The 14,101-nt window shown below is 43.3% G+C and overlaps 1 protein-coding gene across 1 annotated transcript in view; it reads right to left on the reverse strand.

The window, feature by feature from the left end:
- Positions 1–2,430: 2,430 nt before the first annotated feature.
- Positions 2,431–14,101, reverse strand: part of TTC21A (tetratricopeptide repeat domain 21A) — a 465,179-nt gene continuing 453,508 nt past the window's right edge. The window contains exons 28-29 of the mRNA XM_078663200.1: positions 4,106–4,173; positions 2,431–3,133 (exon numbers count right to left, since the gene is read on the reverse strand). Of these exons, the coding sequence (XP_078519326.1) occupies positions 3,056–3,133; positions 4,106–4,173 (146 nt within the window). The 3' untranslated portion in view covers positions 2,431–3,055. The remainder of the gene's footprint in view (positions 3,134–4,105; positions 4,174–14,101) is intronic.

Genomic DNA, 14,101 nt, shown 5'->3' on the forward strand with positions numbered 1-14,101 from the left:
AGCAGTCCTTCTTGCAGAGCAGCACAGTGGTCCTTCTAAGTCTTCCATAGGTCCACAGGTGTACTGAAGGGTTGGGTCTGAGGGTCCAATATTTGTACCTGGTCCTCACTTTGAAGTAGGAGAAGGTTCTGTAGGTTTCCACCTTCAGAGGGGCTTGGAATTTCCTGTCTTCCTGCCCCTGACCAGGTTGTCTGGGGTCACAAAACACTAGTGTCAAACCCTTTGTGAGTGTGCTCTGGGAAAGTCTTTGTGATGTGCAAGTGTGTTAGGTGACAGCTCCTCCTCAGCAAAAGTCACAAACGCGGGGACTTACGCATTTAATTAAGTTCCCCCCAGTAGGAATGTTATTTGAATTGTCTCACTACTGGGTCTAATGTTTCTTTTCCCTGTGGGTAGCAGCTTCTTAAATTTGTTACACAATGTGGATGATAAAGAATGTCCTGGTAGCTGCTCCTTTTGTGAACTAAGACTGGTGATATAATGTTTAGATAATTGTTATGTATCACTTTTCATGTATTGTTTGTTACATCACACCATTTCATTACAAAGCCTGTATGTCTTTGTTTTATCTGTTGCTTTAATATGTATAATTAGTTATTGTCTGAAACGTATCCACACCTACCTGAACCATGATTAAATGTGGAGTAAAGTGTATAGAATGAAGTAGCAAATACATTCTTCAAGCCTGTATCAATTGAATTGATGGCCTTTAGTCTGTTAAATTGCTTTAGCAGCATTTGAAAGTGATGGCTAGGACAACTTTTTTTCTTAGTTTACTTCTAGACAGTAGACATTTTCTTGTCCTAGCCATTAGGTGCCTGCAGCCTGTTCCTGGGTCACATGACTGGGTGTAGTTGGCCTTTGTGCATTCCTCCCAGAAAGCCACACATTAGAGGGAGTAGGTGTGCCTGGATAGGCCATTTCAGGCAGGGTGCAGGATGCAGCTGTGCACAGCCCCACTTCCACTTCAAAAGACTATACTCTGCTCTTACACAAAAATGTTCACACTAGCCTATAGGGCCTGCAGACAGGCTGGCACTACGGCAGGGAGGCAGGAAATTCCTGCCACTTCTGTGAGGGAAACACATACAGAATTTTCTCCCACTTTAAAGGGGGCACAAGGTACAAAAATAGGACCTTCAGACCCACTCTTCAACTCACTCAAGACATGGAACGAGCTACCCTTTCATCTACGGACCTCCCCATCTCTTTCAGAGTTCTGAAAGTCCCTGAAGAACTGGCTATTCAGCTAATCAACTTCACTCTGCCAGGACCTGGCAGGGTGAAGTTGATTAGTAGAGAGACCATGTCCGCTTCCCCAAGTGGAGAGACCACATTTCCATGGAGGGAGGGAGAGTGTTAAAGTCTTTTCCAACGTATCTCAATTTTTCTACATTTTTCCAGGTGGGACCTTTCATCAACAGCCGGGCCTTGCCTCGGAGCACTTGGAGATACTGATGCCACCAGAAAATCCTCCATTAGAGTCATAGAAAAGAAAAAGGCTGAGGTTGTGTCATTGGGCTTTTAGCAAAAAACATTGTTCGGCTCTTAAATTCCATCGATGATACCATTTCTATGACACTGCACCTCGATGAGCTAGGGGTGCAGGGGACACCTGCAAAATCTACTTTGCACTTACAGGGGCTCTGGAATAGGGCTAGTGAGTCCTTCGTCACAGCCAATGAGACCATTAAGAGACACCAGATGCATTTAAATCCTCTGGTACTGTGTCCTGCCAACTCATGGACCATAATTTCCTACTCACCGGGATGAGGCACATCCTCCCTTCTTCTTTTAAATGCTGTCAGATTGCGACCTAGATTGGAATTTGGTTATTTCCACTTTCTCCCCACATCCACAAGCCTCTTTGCTGAGGAGTCTCAGCATAACTAGACTTTTATCTAGATTAAACCAGGCATATGTGTTTGCCAGACCTGCTTTTTGTGAACTTTGAGGGCAATAGTGCTGGCACAGTATGTGCTAAACTCACCACGTCTAACTGGATAACATCATGCATCACCCATCCTTTTTCCTACTTGTACACAGCCCCAAGGAATTATTTTCCTTAATGACTCAAAACAACAGACTAAATGGCAGGCATTATTCTCCTCATCAAATTTTATAAGCTAGATTTTGTCAATGATACTAACTTATTTCTTACCTATAATCTTACTTCCACATGGAAAACGTATGTTACTGCATGAGGCTTTTTAATAAATATTATTTGATCAGCAGAGTCAAATAGATTCTCGCATTGATGGGGTCACTGGAAAGGGATCAAAATGAGATGGGTAATTCCATTGTAAAGAAACAGGGTGTGTAAATGACTTCCCAACACTAAACAATTTTTAAAAAATCATTATAAATCGTGCCTTGAAAATGTGTTTTTATATGGGACATCCGTTGCACGAATTAGACAAAAATAATTGATTCAAAGTATAGATATTTTTATTATAACAATACAAAAATAGAACTTTGTACATTATATGAAAGGCATTACAAATCATAAATAGCACTATGAACACTGACAACATAGGTATAAGATTGCTACAGAATAACTCTTCAGGTATATACAAATAATTCCCTTTCTAATAAGATGTTCAGAGGTGCTTTGACCATTTATATTCTTCATATAAACATTTCTCTTTGATAAAAAAAAGGTCTGTCCAATGGGACTAAAATTATAGTGTGAATATTTCAGCATTTTGGCACTATAATATAATTTCTTCATAGTAATAATTGATGAGATGAAACCTTTATTCTATCTTTGGCAATTTTAGTATTCTTTCAATGTAGCAATTAAACAACCACAGACCAAATAGGTGGAGTGGGTCTTCACAATGGGAAAGATCAGAGCAGATATGTAAAATTGATGGGGCGAACAGATAATTGTAACTTTTAGCATATTGGCTAGTTCAAGGGCCACAAGATGCAAACTGCAACCATCCTTGGAGTATTACCCATAGTTTTTGTCACCATTGATAACTGCATAGGCAATATGAAACTAAATATCTAATTCAACTGGTAACTTCAGGCAAATTGCTTATTTTTATTCCTAAGGTTTAAGAGCAGCTTGAGCCTTTTCCAGAATTTCTTCACGAATCCTCGGGTAACTGGGATGAGTTTTAAGAACCTGAAAGCAAGAACAAAAGTCTGTAAGGAGAGTGCATTTCCAAACATAATAGACTAACCAGTAGAGCACTGGAATCATGAGAGCAGCACTGAAGATAACGGAGAGACATGGAGCCAATAATTAAGCTTTATAGCCTGACGTAGTGGTCAATCCCAGCCATTTAAGTTTCAGCTCGGGCCTTTAACAAGGGAGCGGGCTTTTGATGGCCAGAATATCCCAGCTACTGAAGGCTATAAAGCTATTAGAGCATTCTGCCCCATCAGGACAGAATGTACTAATTAGTAAAACAAAGGCCTCATGGAGCCCGAGGGGGTTGAAATCCTCTTGGGCTCAGTGAGGCTTTTGTTCTCAGAAGTTGCTGGGAATTTCTACAGCTAACAGCCACACGCAGGGCCACGCCTGTTAGCTTTTGAACATTCACAGTAAGAGTACTTAAAAAGCGGCTGAAATAAGCCCCTGGTGCTCCCCGGCTTGGCTGAACTGCTTTTTGTAGTTCAGCCAAGCCAAGAATATCCAGGAACTGAGCAGCATTCCCCCACCCTCCTTCGGATGCTCAAGTGACTCGGAGCTAGGGAGGGGAATGGCTCCGGTGTGCCCTGCAGCACAGCCTCTGCCTTTCCCTTTCCCCTGCCCACTGCATGTATTTTGGAGAGGCAGGGAAAGAGAACGGCAGAAGCTGTTTATTAGAACTTTGAAATGTTGAGGGCAGCGGGAATATACCAGTTCCTCATACACCGCTGTTGCTCCATTATCTTCAATGGAGGGCTCAACATTCCATTGCTTGAATTGGTGATATACGTCTTCTCCAACATTTCAATGTTTGTCATTCTGTCTCTCCCTATTTAATTCATAACAGTAGATGAAATGTTTTAATAGCTATGTACCCCTTATGCCTGACTCTTTATCAATATTTGAAAGTCTTCACTTTCTTTATAGACCCTCGCCTGTCGGACGATAAAAAGCAAGACTTACCTTGTGACAAATCTCTATTGCATTCAGATATTTCTTCCCCTTCAAATAATTGAATGCCAGTTTAAAACCTAGAAAATTGAGGTGGAACAAGAGTAAAAATAAAATATATAATATTTACCAACCCACCTGAACACAATCCAACATTAACATGTTACTGGTTAGAGTGTAATCAACAAAACTGCACAAGTCTAGTTAGAAAGTAAGCTTGTGTGCAAAAGTTTCAAGAGTCCACAAGAATGGCTAACAGGTAGATGCTCTATGAAAAATCCTAGTTTTATTGTAAGGCTACACAGATGACATGGTAAAGTGATCCCCTTGTTGATAAAGAATGTGGTTGTGTTGCTTGTGTTAATCAACACTGAAAAGGAAGGGAAGAAATACTGTGGAGCTAGAAAAACTACCTAGAACTCCAGCGTGTTGATATGGATGAGGGAGTTAAAAAAAAAGGTTTGTAAGTTGCAATCTTGGGAAGTCCCATGGCTGTGCTCCAATCATACTCAGAGGGCTCAGTAGTGACCACTAGGTGATGGCTGGAGGAAAGTAAATGACTCCTTGAGACCACCAGTGAAGGCCATACAGGAGATGCTGCAAAACTGTCAACAACGGAAAATTAACCATGCCCTGCCCAACCGACTGGAAGAAAATCTTCTGTAAGTGAGGAACTTCTTTCAATAATAGGTAGGTTGAGTTGGAAGAGTAGAACTACTAATCCAATGTTATATTAGGAGACAGGATGGGATCCTGTCGATCCTGAACACGTCCATAGAATGCCCTCTTTCAAACCAAAGAACATGCCCACCCCACGGACACAGATTTTCCGACCTTTGTGCTACCAGCATACAGAATCTATCCTATCATAAATGAAGAAGACCAGATCACTTCTCTGGCAAGGCGCAAAGATCAACATTTCCCAGGACTATGCCAGAGATAGGGTTATCAGGAGAAAAGGGTTTCTAGCCCTCAAATGAACTCTGCTGTACAGAGCAACCCAACACTTTTTCATTGATCCAGCCAAATTTAAGATTGTTCACCATGGAAGACCCACGTGTTCCCTAACATAGTGATCTGCGAGAGTTCCTAGACAACACTATAGAGACTCACATGAAAGACTTTCTGAGTAGTCCTGGTTGATGACAATACTCACTCCACTCCCACCTAAACAATATCCCTTACGATCTCACAATGCTTTACAAAACCAAATACTGTTCTAATGTTCATAACGCTTGTAATATTTTGATTGTTTTGCTTTTCAGATTTCACCTTTTACCACATGCGCCCACATACTATTCATTTTCCATGCTTGATCCACACATGATACACACATACCATAATCTCTACCTACCTGCTTCACTGCACCATGTTCATATAGCCTTTTACGCAATACACACACTCTACTTTTCTCCCCTGTGTGTCTTCCCCTAACATAATATATTACCTCTGATGTGTGTAACTATCTTCCACATGGTCTCTGCCTATGCAGGCTATGTGGCTTTGACCTGTCTCATGCTTCACTCATCACCTCTGACGACATGTTCTACTATTATAATCTTAGGACCTGCACTCCATGGTACGTCCCACATTCCCCTGATGTGTTTTCCAATGATCCGACATATGGTCTTACACGAAACCAGACACATGACATATCATGTATCATATATATTCTATCCTTGTGTGACCTCTAACAATGGATCTTCGCTCATTGTTCCATGTCTAGGAAGCAGCTGTCCTGCCTACAAACTATTCGAGTGCCTGGGCCATGTCCCCCCACCTTCACATTCATAATATGCTGGGCACGAAGTTTCCCATAATTAAGTTCTATTACCTACGCAATGCCCCTTTACAGCTACCATGCTTATCCATGACACTTTATCACACTTCAAGCTACATCCATCTGCTCGCATACAGCAAGCCTGCATTATAACCTCCCTTGACACCTCACAATGTCTCCACACACTCCTTAATGTTTATGTACATGTAAGTATTGTATTTTATTGTATTGTATTTATATTTGTATAGCGCGAATTGCTGCCCTGAGGCGTCCAAGCGCTGGTGAGACCAAAACCTGTCAGAGACGCAGAGGAGGGGGCGTAGGTTAAAGGGGTGAATTGAAAAGGAGGGTTTTAAGCTGTTTGCGAAATGAGGTGAGGTTGGGGTTGGCTCTGAGGTGAAGTGGGAGGGGATTCCATGTCCTGGAGGCGTTGTGGGCAAAGGTCCTCCCGCCAGACCTGGATCTTTTTATTCTGGGAGTCACTGCCAGAAAAGTCTGGCTGGAGCGAAGCCTTCTGTTGGGCAGATAATGGGTGACTAGGTTGCGGGTGATGCTCGGGCCAGTGTCCCAGAAAGCTTGGTGGGCAATACACATTGCCTTAAACAAGATTCTTTGGCGGATTGGTAGCCAGTGGAGGCTAGCCTGGCCGGCCCTCATTGAATGTCTGCGAGGGATCTCCAGCAGTAAGCGGGCTGCACAGTTCTGCACTAACTGCAGCCTACGCAGAATGTAGTCTGGGGCGCCGAGATAGAGCACATTGTTAAAATCAAGGCGTGATTGTATAAGCCCTTGTATAGCCACCTGTTTGGCTTCCATGGGGATGAGGGGGAGGATTTTCCTTAGCATCCTCATGATGCCAAAACAGGTGGCTGACAGTTTCATGGCCTGCGTATTGAACGATAGGGATCTGTCCAACCATACTCCGAGGCTCTTGATATTGTCTTTGGGAGTTGGTGGGGGACCCAGGCATGGGGGCCAAAGGGCATCTGAGAGACGGAGATCTGGGGGGCCTAGGAGCATCAGCTCCATTTTGTCCCCGTTCAACTTAAGGGATGAGGAGGACATCCAGGCCTTCACCTCTTCTAGGCACTCTCTGAGCCCGCCTGACGCCGGTAGGTTTTCATCCTGCGTCAGAGAGACCACCAGTTGTGTGTCGTCCGCATACGAGATGATCTTAATCCCGAATGGGCGGACGACCTCGGCCAGTGGCCTCATATATATGTTGAAGAGTGCAGGGCTCAGAGAGGAGCCCTGGGGGACTCCACACTTCAGAGGTCTGCTTGAGGAGACGGACTCACCCTCGAAGACTCTGAAGGACCTATCCTCTAAAAAGGACTTAAACCACGACCAGGCTTTGTCCTTAATCCCGGCACAGGACATACGGTACAGCAGAGTTTCATGACTGACCGTATCGAACGCTGCGCTTAGGTCGAGGAGGATCACTGCCACTGAACCTCCTCGATCTAGGATTGTTCTAGCTTCCTCGGTGACCATGAGGAGAGCGGTCTCAGTCCCGTGTTTCGGTCTGAATCCCGTCTGTGTGGGATCTAACAGGTGGAAGCTTTCCAAAAAGTTTACTAGGTGGTGGTTTACGTGTTTTTCTAAAATCTTGCTTATCCAGGGAAGTAGAGAGATGGGTCTGTAGTTGCCCAGGTCTGTAGGATCCAGAGTAGGCTTTTTCAATAAAGCTCTGACCTTGGCCTGCTTCCAGACAGCCGGGACAGAGCATGAGGTGATAGATGAATTTAGTACCTCCCTAATTATATACAGGGTGACCTGAGAGGCAGCCAGTATTATGTCTGGCGGGGCTGGGTCGTCTGGAGACCCGGATTTGACTCCCTTTGCTAAGGATTCAAGTATTGAAAAGTCCAGTAAGGGGAAGTTGGTCAGCGTGGCTTGCGGAGGTAAGGAGGGGTATAGTGCTGGGGATTTATTGGATTGGATAGAGGAGGTGCTTGGGGGTGGAAAAGCTGAGTAAATGGTATTTACTTTTTGGTAGAAAAATTTAGCCATATTGTTGCAGTGGGTGGTGGATTTTTCGGCCTGAACAGCGGGGGGAGGCTTCATTAGCTGTTTTACAATGTGAAAGATCTCCTTAGGTTTTGATTTGGCCGTCACTATTCTATCTGAAAAATAGGTGGCCTGTGCTGTTTTTACTTGCGATTTGTATAAGCTGATGGCTTCGCGGTAGCGGATTTTGCTGTCAGCCGTGTAGTCTGAGCGCCAGCGTCTTTCCAGCCTTCTGCATAGACGTTTCTTGTCCCTAAGAGCGTCCGTGTACCAGGGGGCAGTTTTTTGGGATCGTTTCAACATAGTCTTCCTTACTGGTAGTATTGTATCTAGTGTATGTGTGATCCAGTTGTTGTAGGACTGGTTGGCTAAGCCAGGGTCCTCGTGATCACAGGGTAAAGTACCAGCAAGTTTAGTAGCCCATTTATCCACTGCAAGACGGGACCAGGCTCGCGTGATCTTGGTGGTGGGTGGAATCGATGGAGGTTTAACTGCGGTCCAGTTGATGGGAATCATGAAGTGGTCTGTCCACGGCAGAGGGATAGGTGGGCCGGCTATGAGATCAGGGCAGTTACTGAAGACAGGGTCTAACAGGTGACCCTTCTCGTGAGTGGAAGTTGTGACACGTTGGATGAGTTGCAGAACAAAAGTGTGTGATCTACTTATGTCAATAATCAGAACATGAACGGGAAGTTCCCATTACTCTAGAGGACTGAAAAGTTCAAATAATTCCAATTGCCCACAGACACGCTGTCACATATCAAATCATTTTATTTTATTTTAATACATTTCTTAATACGGAAGATTTCATTCCCTCAAAGAGGTTATTTTCATAGACATATCAAATTATTTTCTCTGGTGATATTTGGCCCAGCACACAAGACAATAAAACATTATATACAAAAACCATTCAGACTCTCAGGCATACACACTTCCAGCCATCACCAGATACATCAGGGGAAGAAACTACAAACACACTTGAAACCAACAAACAGAGGAAAGCGCCGACGCGCGTTTCGGAAAAAGTGCCACCATTGAGGATTCCTTCATCAGGGCGCAAATAGAGTTTCTACAGTTCCATTTCAACTTTGCTGGGCAACAAACTGCAAATCGTAGCGTTTCGGTATTCTGAATTGTAAACAACAGGTCACTCGAATAGTGACCTACTTACATAGATCAGGGCAATGGATGGGCCGACTCTGCCAACTGTAGAAAGATAAACATGTATTTATTCAGTGGGACGGCTGAAGTGAAAACCTCAAAATTCACGAAGGTCAAAAGCATGTACAGGGTAGGAAATACGTGAGAATATAAAAATGTACGCGAATATACTCAAGGGCAACAGACCGATAGTTCTTAGACCCTAGGGTAGGTCAGATGAAATCTTTAAACTCCGTGCATTGGTAATTTTCGTCATGCATGATGCACGTCTCTTAAAGTGCTTCAAGGAGTAAACAGTCCGTGAGGAAAATCCAAACACGAGCTGACTCAGCACGGTAAGCTGTCGTATTTTCGGAGATGCTCTTTGTAATTTCTAGCGAAGGCTCTCCCAACAGTCTGCTGACCCTTCCTTCCGGGTGGGATCTACTTATGTCAACATGACATGTTTCGTAGGCAGTCCCCTCCTGCCTACTCGTCAGGACCTGTTTGTCCCTACAGAAAAGTACTCAGTTTTTTGACTAAATGTAGTGAGCCTATTGTCCTAGGACCCGGCAGCAAAAATCGGCTGTCTGGTCTTGCTTCTGGGCTTGAGTTGGCCCGAGTGAAGCTGTTTTTTTAAAAAATGACCTGCTGTGGCCTATTGGCAGAAGTGTTCCGAGCCTCATGAGCCTGCGTCCAGGGCATTAGCAGCTTAGTGACCGCTTCAAGTAGAACAAATCATTCCATACCCTTCGGCAGCTCATTCATCGGAGCTGCCGAAGGGTATGGAATGATTTGTCATGTCGACATAAGTAGATCACACACTTTTGTTCTACTTACTAACCCCTTTTTTAACGTTCCCAGCCGGCGAAGCCATTAAATTAATTTTTTCGACTAGCCAGGGAATTTTTAAACTCCCCATTTTTTACATTAACATTCACTTATATAGGTCCCTACACTTCCTATCACATAACACTGTCTGCACTAATCACATAGTCTATCGTCAAATAACTAAGTGCTCCCGCATATCACGTAGGTTGTAGCACGCCCCGCCCCGTAGAGGGACGGGAAGACCCCAATGATGGGAGAATGACACTATGGGATTCATAGTGTGTGAGGGGTATTTTAACAACACACAGTGCTCTCCTTCTGCCATTTGCAGAGAGGCCCTTTTTCCCATTGTATAGATAGACATTCTACTCCCTTTTCTATATACAAAAACACCAAAAAAGTATTCAAGCATTCACATTGATAGAATCTACTTGTTTATTAATAACGTTCTGGAGGGTGATTCTATCATTTCCTCTACACTTCCTCAAGTGGTTTTTTGATATGTACATGTATATACTCATGTTTTATTATCCTTGTTATTGCTGTTGACAATATTTGTGATACGGTGCATTAAGCCCTGTGTTTTACCCGCTCACATTTATTGCCTGTCAGGGTCCTGCTGTTTATACCTTGTTGTTCCACATGCGTTGTTGCAGGCTTGTGCCCTCCTTTTTGCTCTTAATGGTTATATCTTATTGTTTGTATCCTGCAGGTGACATCCACTGCCCAACACTCTACACCTCGCCTTTTCAGACATTTTTCTCCCAGTTGGAGACAATTGCTCTCCCCACGACACCTTGACTCAAACACCACAATGCTTAAAGTGATTACATTTAAAGCCAAAGGACTCAACCACCCGGTAAAGCACAGAAAAATGTATGACTCCTGCCACTCTCTAAAAGACAATTTGGTGTTCTTACAGGAGACCAAAAGTGGCAATACAGAAGCACTTTCCTTCCGTATGTGGTGGGTATCAGACATTGCTTGCTTGCCTACTATCACCCAAAAAATGGAGCCCTTACACTGATCTCCCAAATTTATGGGCTCTCAATTATTTCATCAGAACCAGATAACAATGGTAGATGGTTAATAACACCACTACAAAACCCCACCACATAAATCTATACAGTGAAAGTATACTCCCCAACAGACAACTCTAAATTCTGGGATGCCTTTCTGCCAAACTTGTTCTCTTCCCCCTAGATGCGTGGATTATACTTGGTGGTGATTTCAACCTTCTAATGGACCCTCTCTTTTAGATACAGAATCCCTAGATCTCATAAAGCGCTTCACACCCTATGCTCGGCTCACAAACTGGCTGATATCTGGAGACTCAACAACCCCACTGGCTGCGACTTTACCTTTTTCTCATCTCCTTATAACACTTTCTCCAAAATCAACTACCTCATGGTTGATTCCACTCTCCTTCCACAAGCCATCTCTACCTCTATACAACTGATCCTTATTTCGGACCATTCAGCCATATCGTTGCAACTCCAACTCCTTCCCCCTCACCGAAATCAAAGGCCTGGCATATGACTTTAGAGATCCGAGAGGATCATATGCGGTGAAGGAACTCCACAATGAATATCCCAATTTATTCAGATAAATATTAACTCTGTATCCTCTCCGGTTACTCTCTGGGGCTCCCTGAAATGCAATTGTAGAGTTAAAATAATTGGTTGAGTGTCGCGGAAAAACAAACTTTCAACCCCTAGACCTATTGTCCTCATAAATTAAATCGAAAGAACTGAGTTACTGGCAGAATAATGGCCCAGCTACCTTAACACAACTTAAATATGAGTTTAAATTCATAGTTAGTAAACGCATGCATATCTGGGTCCATACACAAAAAGGCAATAAGTTGTGCTACCTTAATAAGGCTCGTAAGTACCTGGTGGACTATCTGAAGTTTAATTTTTACTCTAATCTCATCCAAAAGATCAAAGATGGACACTACAAACTTCAACTGAAATGATACAAAAAGTCTTTCAACAGTTCAACACCAAATTATAACCTCCCTACGTAAACACGTTACGATTGCTCAAACTTCCTGAAGTCCTTACCAATTAAGCGAATCTCCAACACCTATAGAATCTCGCTTGCCAATCAAATTACAAGTGAGGAGATCATTTGCACGATTAAAAGTATTCCATCTGGTAAGGCACCGTGACAGGACAGATTCTCGATCAAATTTTATAAAACCATTCGCCCGCTCCAATATCACCACATTAGAACTGACTCTCTACCAATGGCTACTGCTGGCTCAGAATCAGGATCCACATCCAAACCCACCATAGTGGTGATTCCCAAAGATGGTAAGGACCATTTGCGACTCCAAAAATGTTAAGCCTATTTTCCTCATCAATATGGAAGCTAAAATCTAAGCAAAAATTCTTGCAAAGCGTCTCACCTCCCTGATTCCCAAACTAGTCCACCCTGCTCAATTTGGTTTCATCAAAGGACGCCTAGCTAGTGATAACATCCGTCTCTTCTCCCATATTTTTGAGAAAGCCTCCAACCCACTTTCCTTACCAGCAGCAGCCATAGCCCTTGACATGGAGAAGGCTATCAGCAAGGTCTCCTGGCCATATCTCAAAGCAGTTCTCTGGAGACATGCTTTAGGAAAATAATTCATCACAATGACTATGACCCTATACTCCAACACCTCAGCAAGAATTAGAATCAACGGAACCCTGTCCCAGCCCTTTATGCTATAACAGAGAACCTGTCAAGGATGCCGCCCTATCCCTGCCACTGTTCTTACTTACTATTGACCTTTAGTTCCTGATGCTAAATGAATTGCCAGAGGTCCCAGGCGTCTCCTTTAACAACATCCCATATAAAACAGCTGCGTATGCAGACGACATCTTGATGTTTACAGAATCTGTGGATCTCGTGATTACTGCAATCCTATCCTGTATTGATCTTTTTTCTAACTTCTCGGGTTACTCCCTGATTAAAGACAAGACTGAAATCCTTTAGCTGAACATCCACTGCCATCCCTCAATGGGTGGTTCATCCAACTTCCAATGGAAATCGACTATCAAATATATTAGGTTATGGTTTTGTAAAGACCTCACCGAATCCATTTCCATCAATAAGAATAAAACCCTGAATAAAATAAAAGACCTACTATTAACGTGGTCACCGAAGCCCATATCCTGGTGGGGTAAATTCGAAACCATCAAAATTATGGTTTTATCCTTGATTAACTTCTTATCAAATATGTTACCTACTATACTCTACGCCAGACTTTTTTCTTAAAAGTGACAAACTGTTTCACACTTCCTATGGGAGTATAAAAGACCCAGAATTTGTCTTAAAAAACTGAGGACAACCGTAAAAGTGGGTGGTTGAGATTTCCCTAATTGGATATCCTACCAAACTGCCTACCTGGCATCCCAGGGCTCACGGTGGTTTGAAACTGACACGGTAAAAAAACCTATATGGGTCGACATGGAGTCTTCTATATGCCACCTCATTCCACTATTGTCGACTCTGACTATGTCACAACATCCTTATACCCAGTCCCGTACCATCTTTAAAGACACTGTGTCTGCCACACTTTCCTTAGATGCAGAACTGGCAACCAGTATTAGTGAAGCAACCCTGATGTCAGTATGGCACTATAAGAAACTACATATTCCTAACTCCCTAACCATCAGACCTATATGGGCAGCTTAAGCGATTGCAACAATATCAGACCTCTACGATAATGGCGATCTGATCTCCCTTGCCTCCCTAAAACAAATACAATCTCTCAAACATGGGATTCCATGACTTTCTTCAAATTAAGTCCAAATATATGAACTTGGTCCCTCCCTTTAATAGCTCACCCATACAACAGAAACTTCGACTAATACTATCAAGTGGTCATGGTGCTTTATAGTTCTACAAAATCCTTACCACCTCTAAAACCCCACGCCATTTGGGATACGCTTGATCTCTTTATTCACAACACCCCGACACCCCCACCCCCGCCCGCCTTAAAGGGAAATCCTCCATTTCTCTCCCTGGACACAGGCTCTCCCTGAATCAACAACTTAGGTTTTAACTCCTCTCCTACTGACTCACATGAGTCTCCCCCTTCTGTATCCTCTTACCCCTTCTCCCTAAGATATAGTAATGGACACAATCATACAGATGTGTACAATATGCATATATTTCTGCTTGCATTTACCAAGACTCAGCAAATTTCCTACAGCTACATACCTCTCCTATACATCAAAGCTCTAGGGGGGGGC

Source organism: Lissotriton helveticus, chromosome 10 (assembly GCF_964261635.1).
Source record: "Lissotriton helveticus chromosome 10, aLisHel1.1, whole genome shotgun sequence".
NCBI lineage: Eukaryota > Metazoa > Chordata > Amphibia > Caudata > Salamandridae > Lissotriton > Lissotriton helveticus.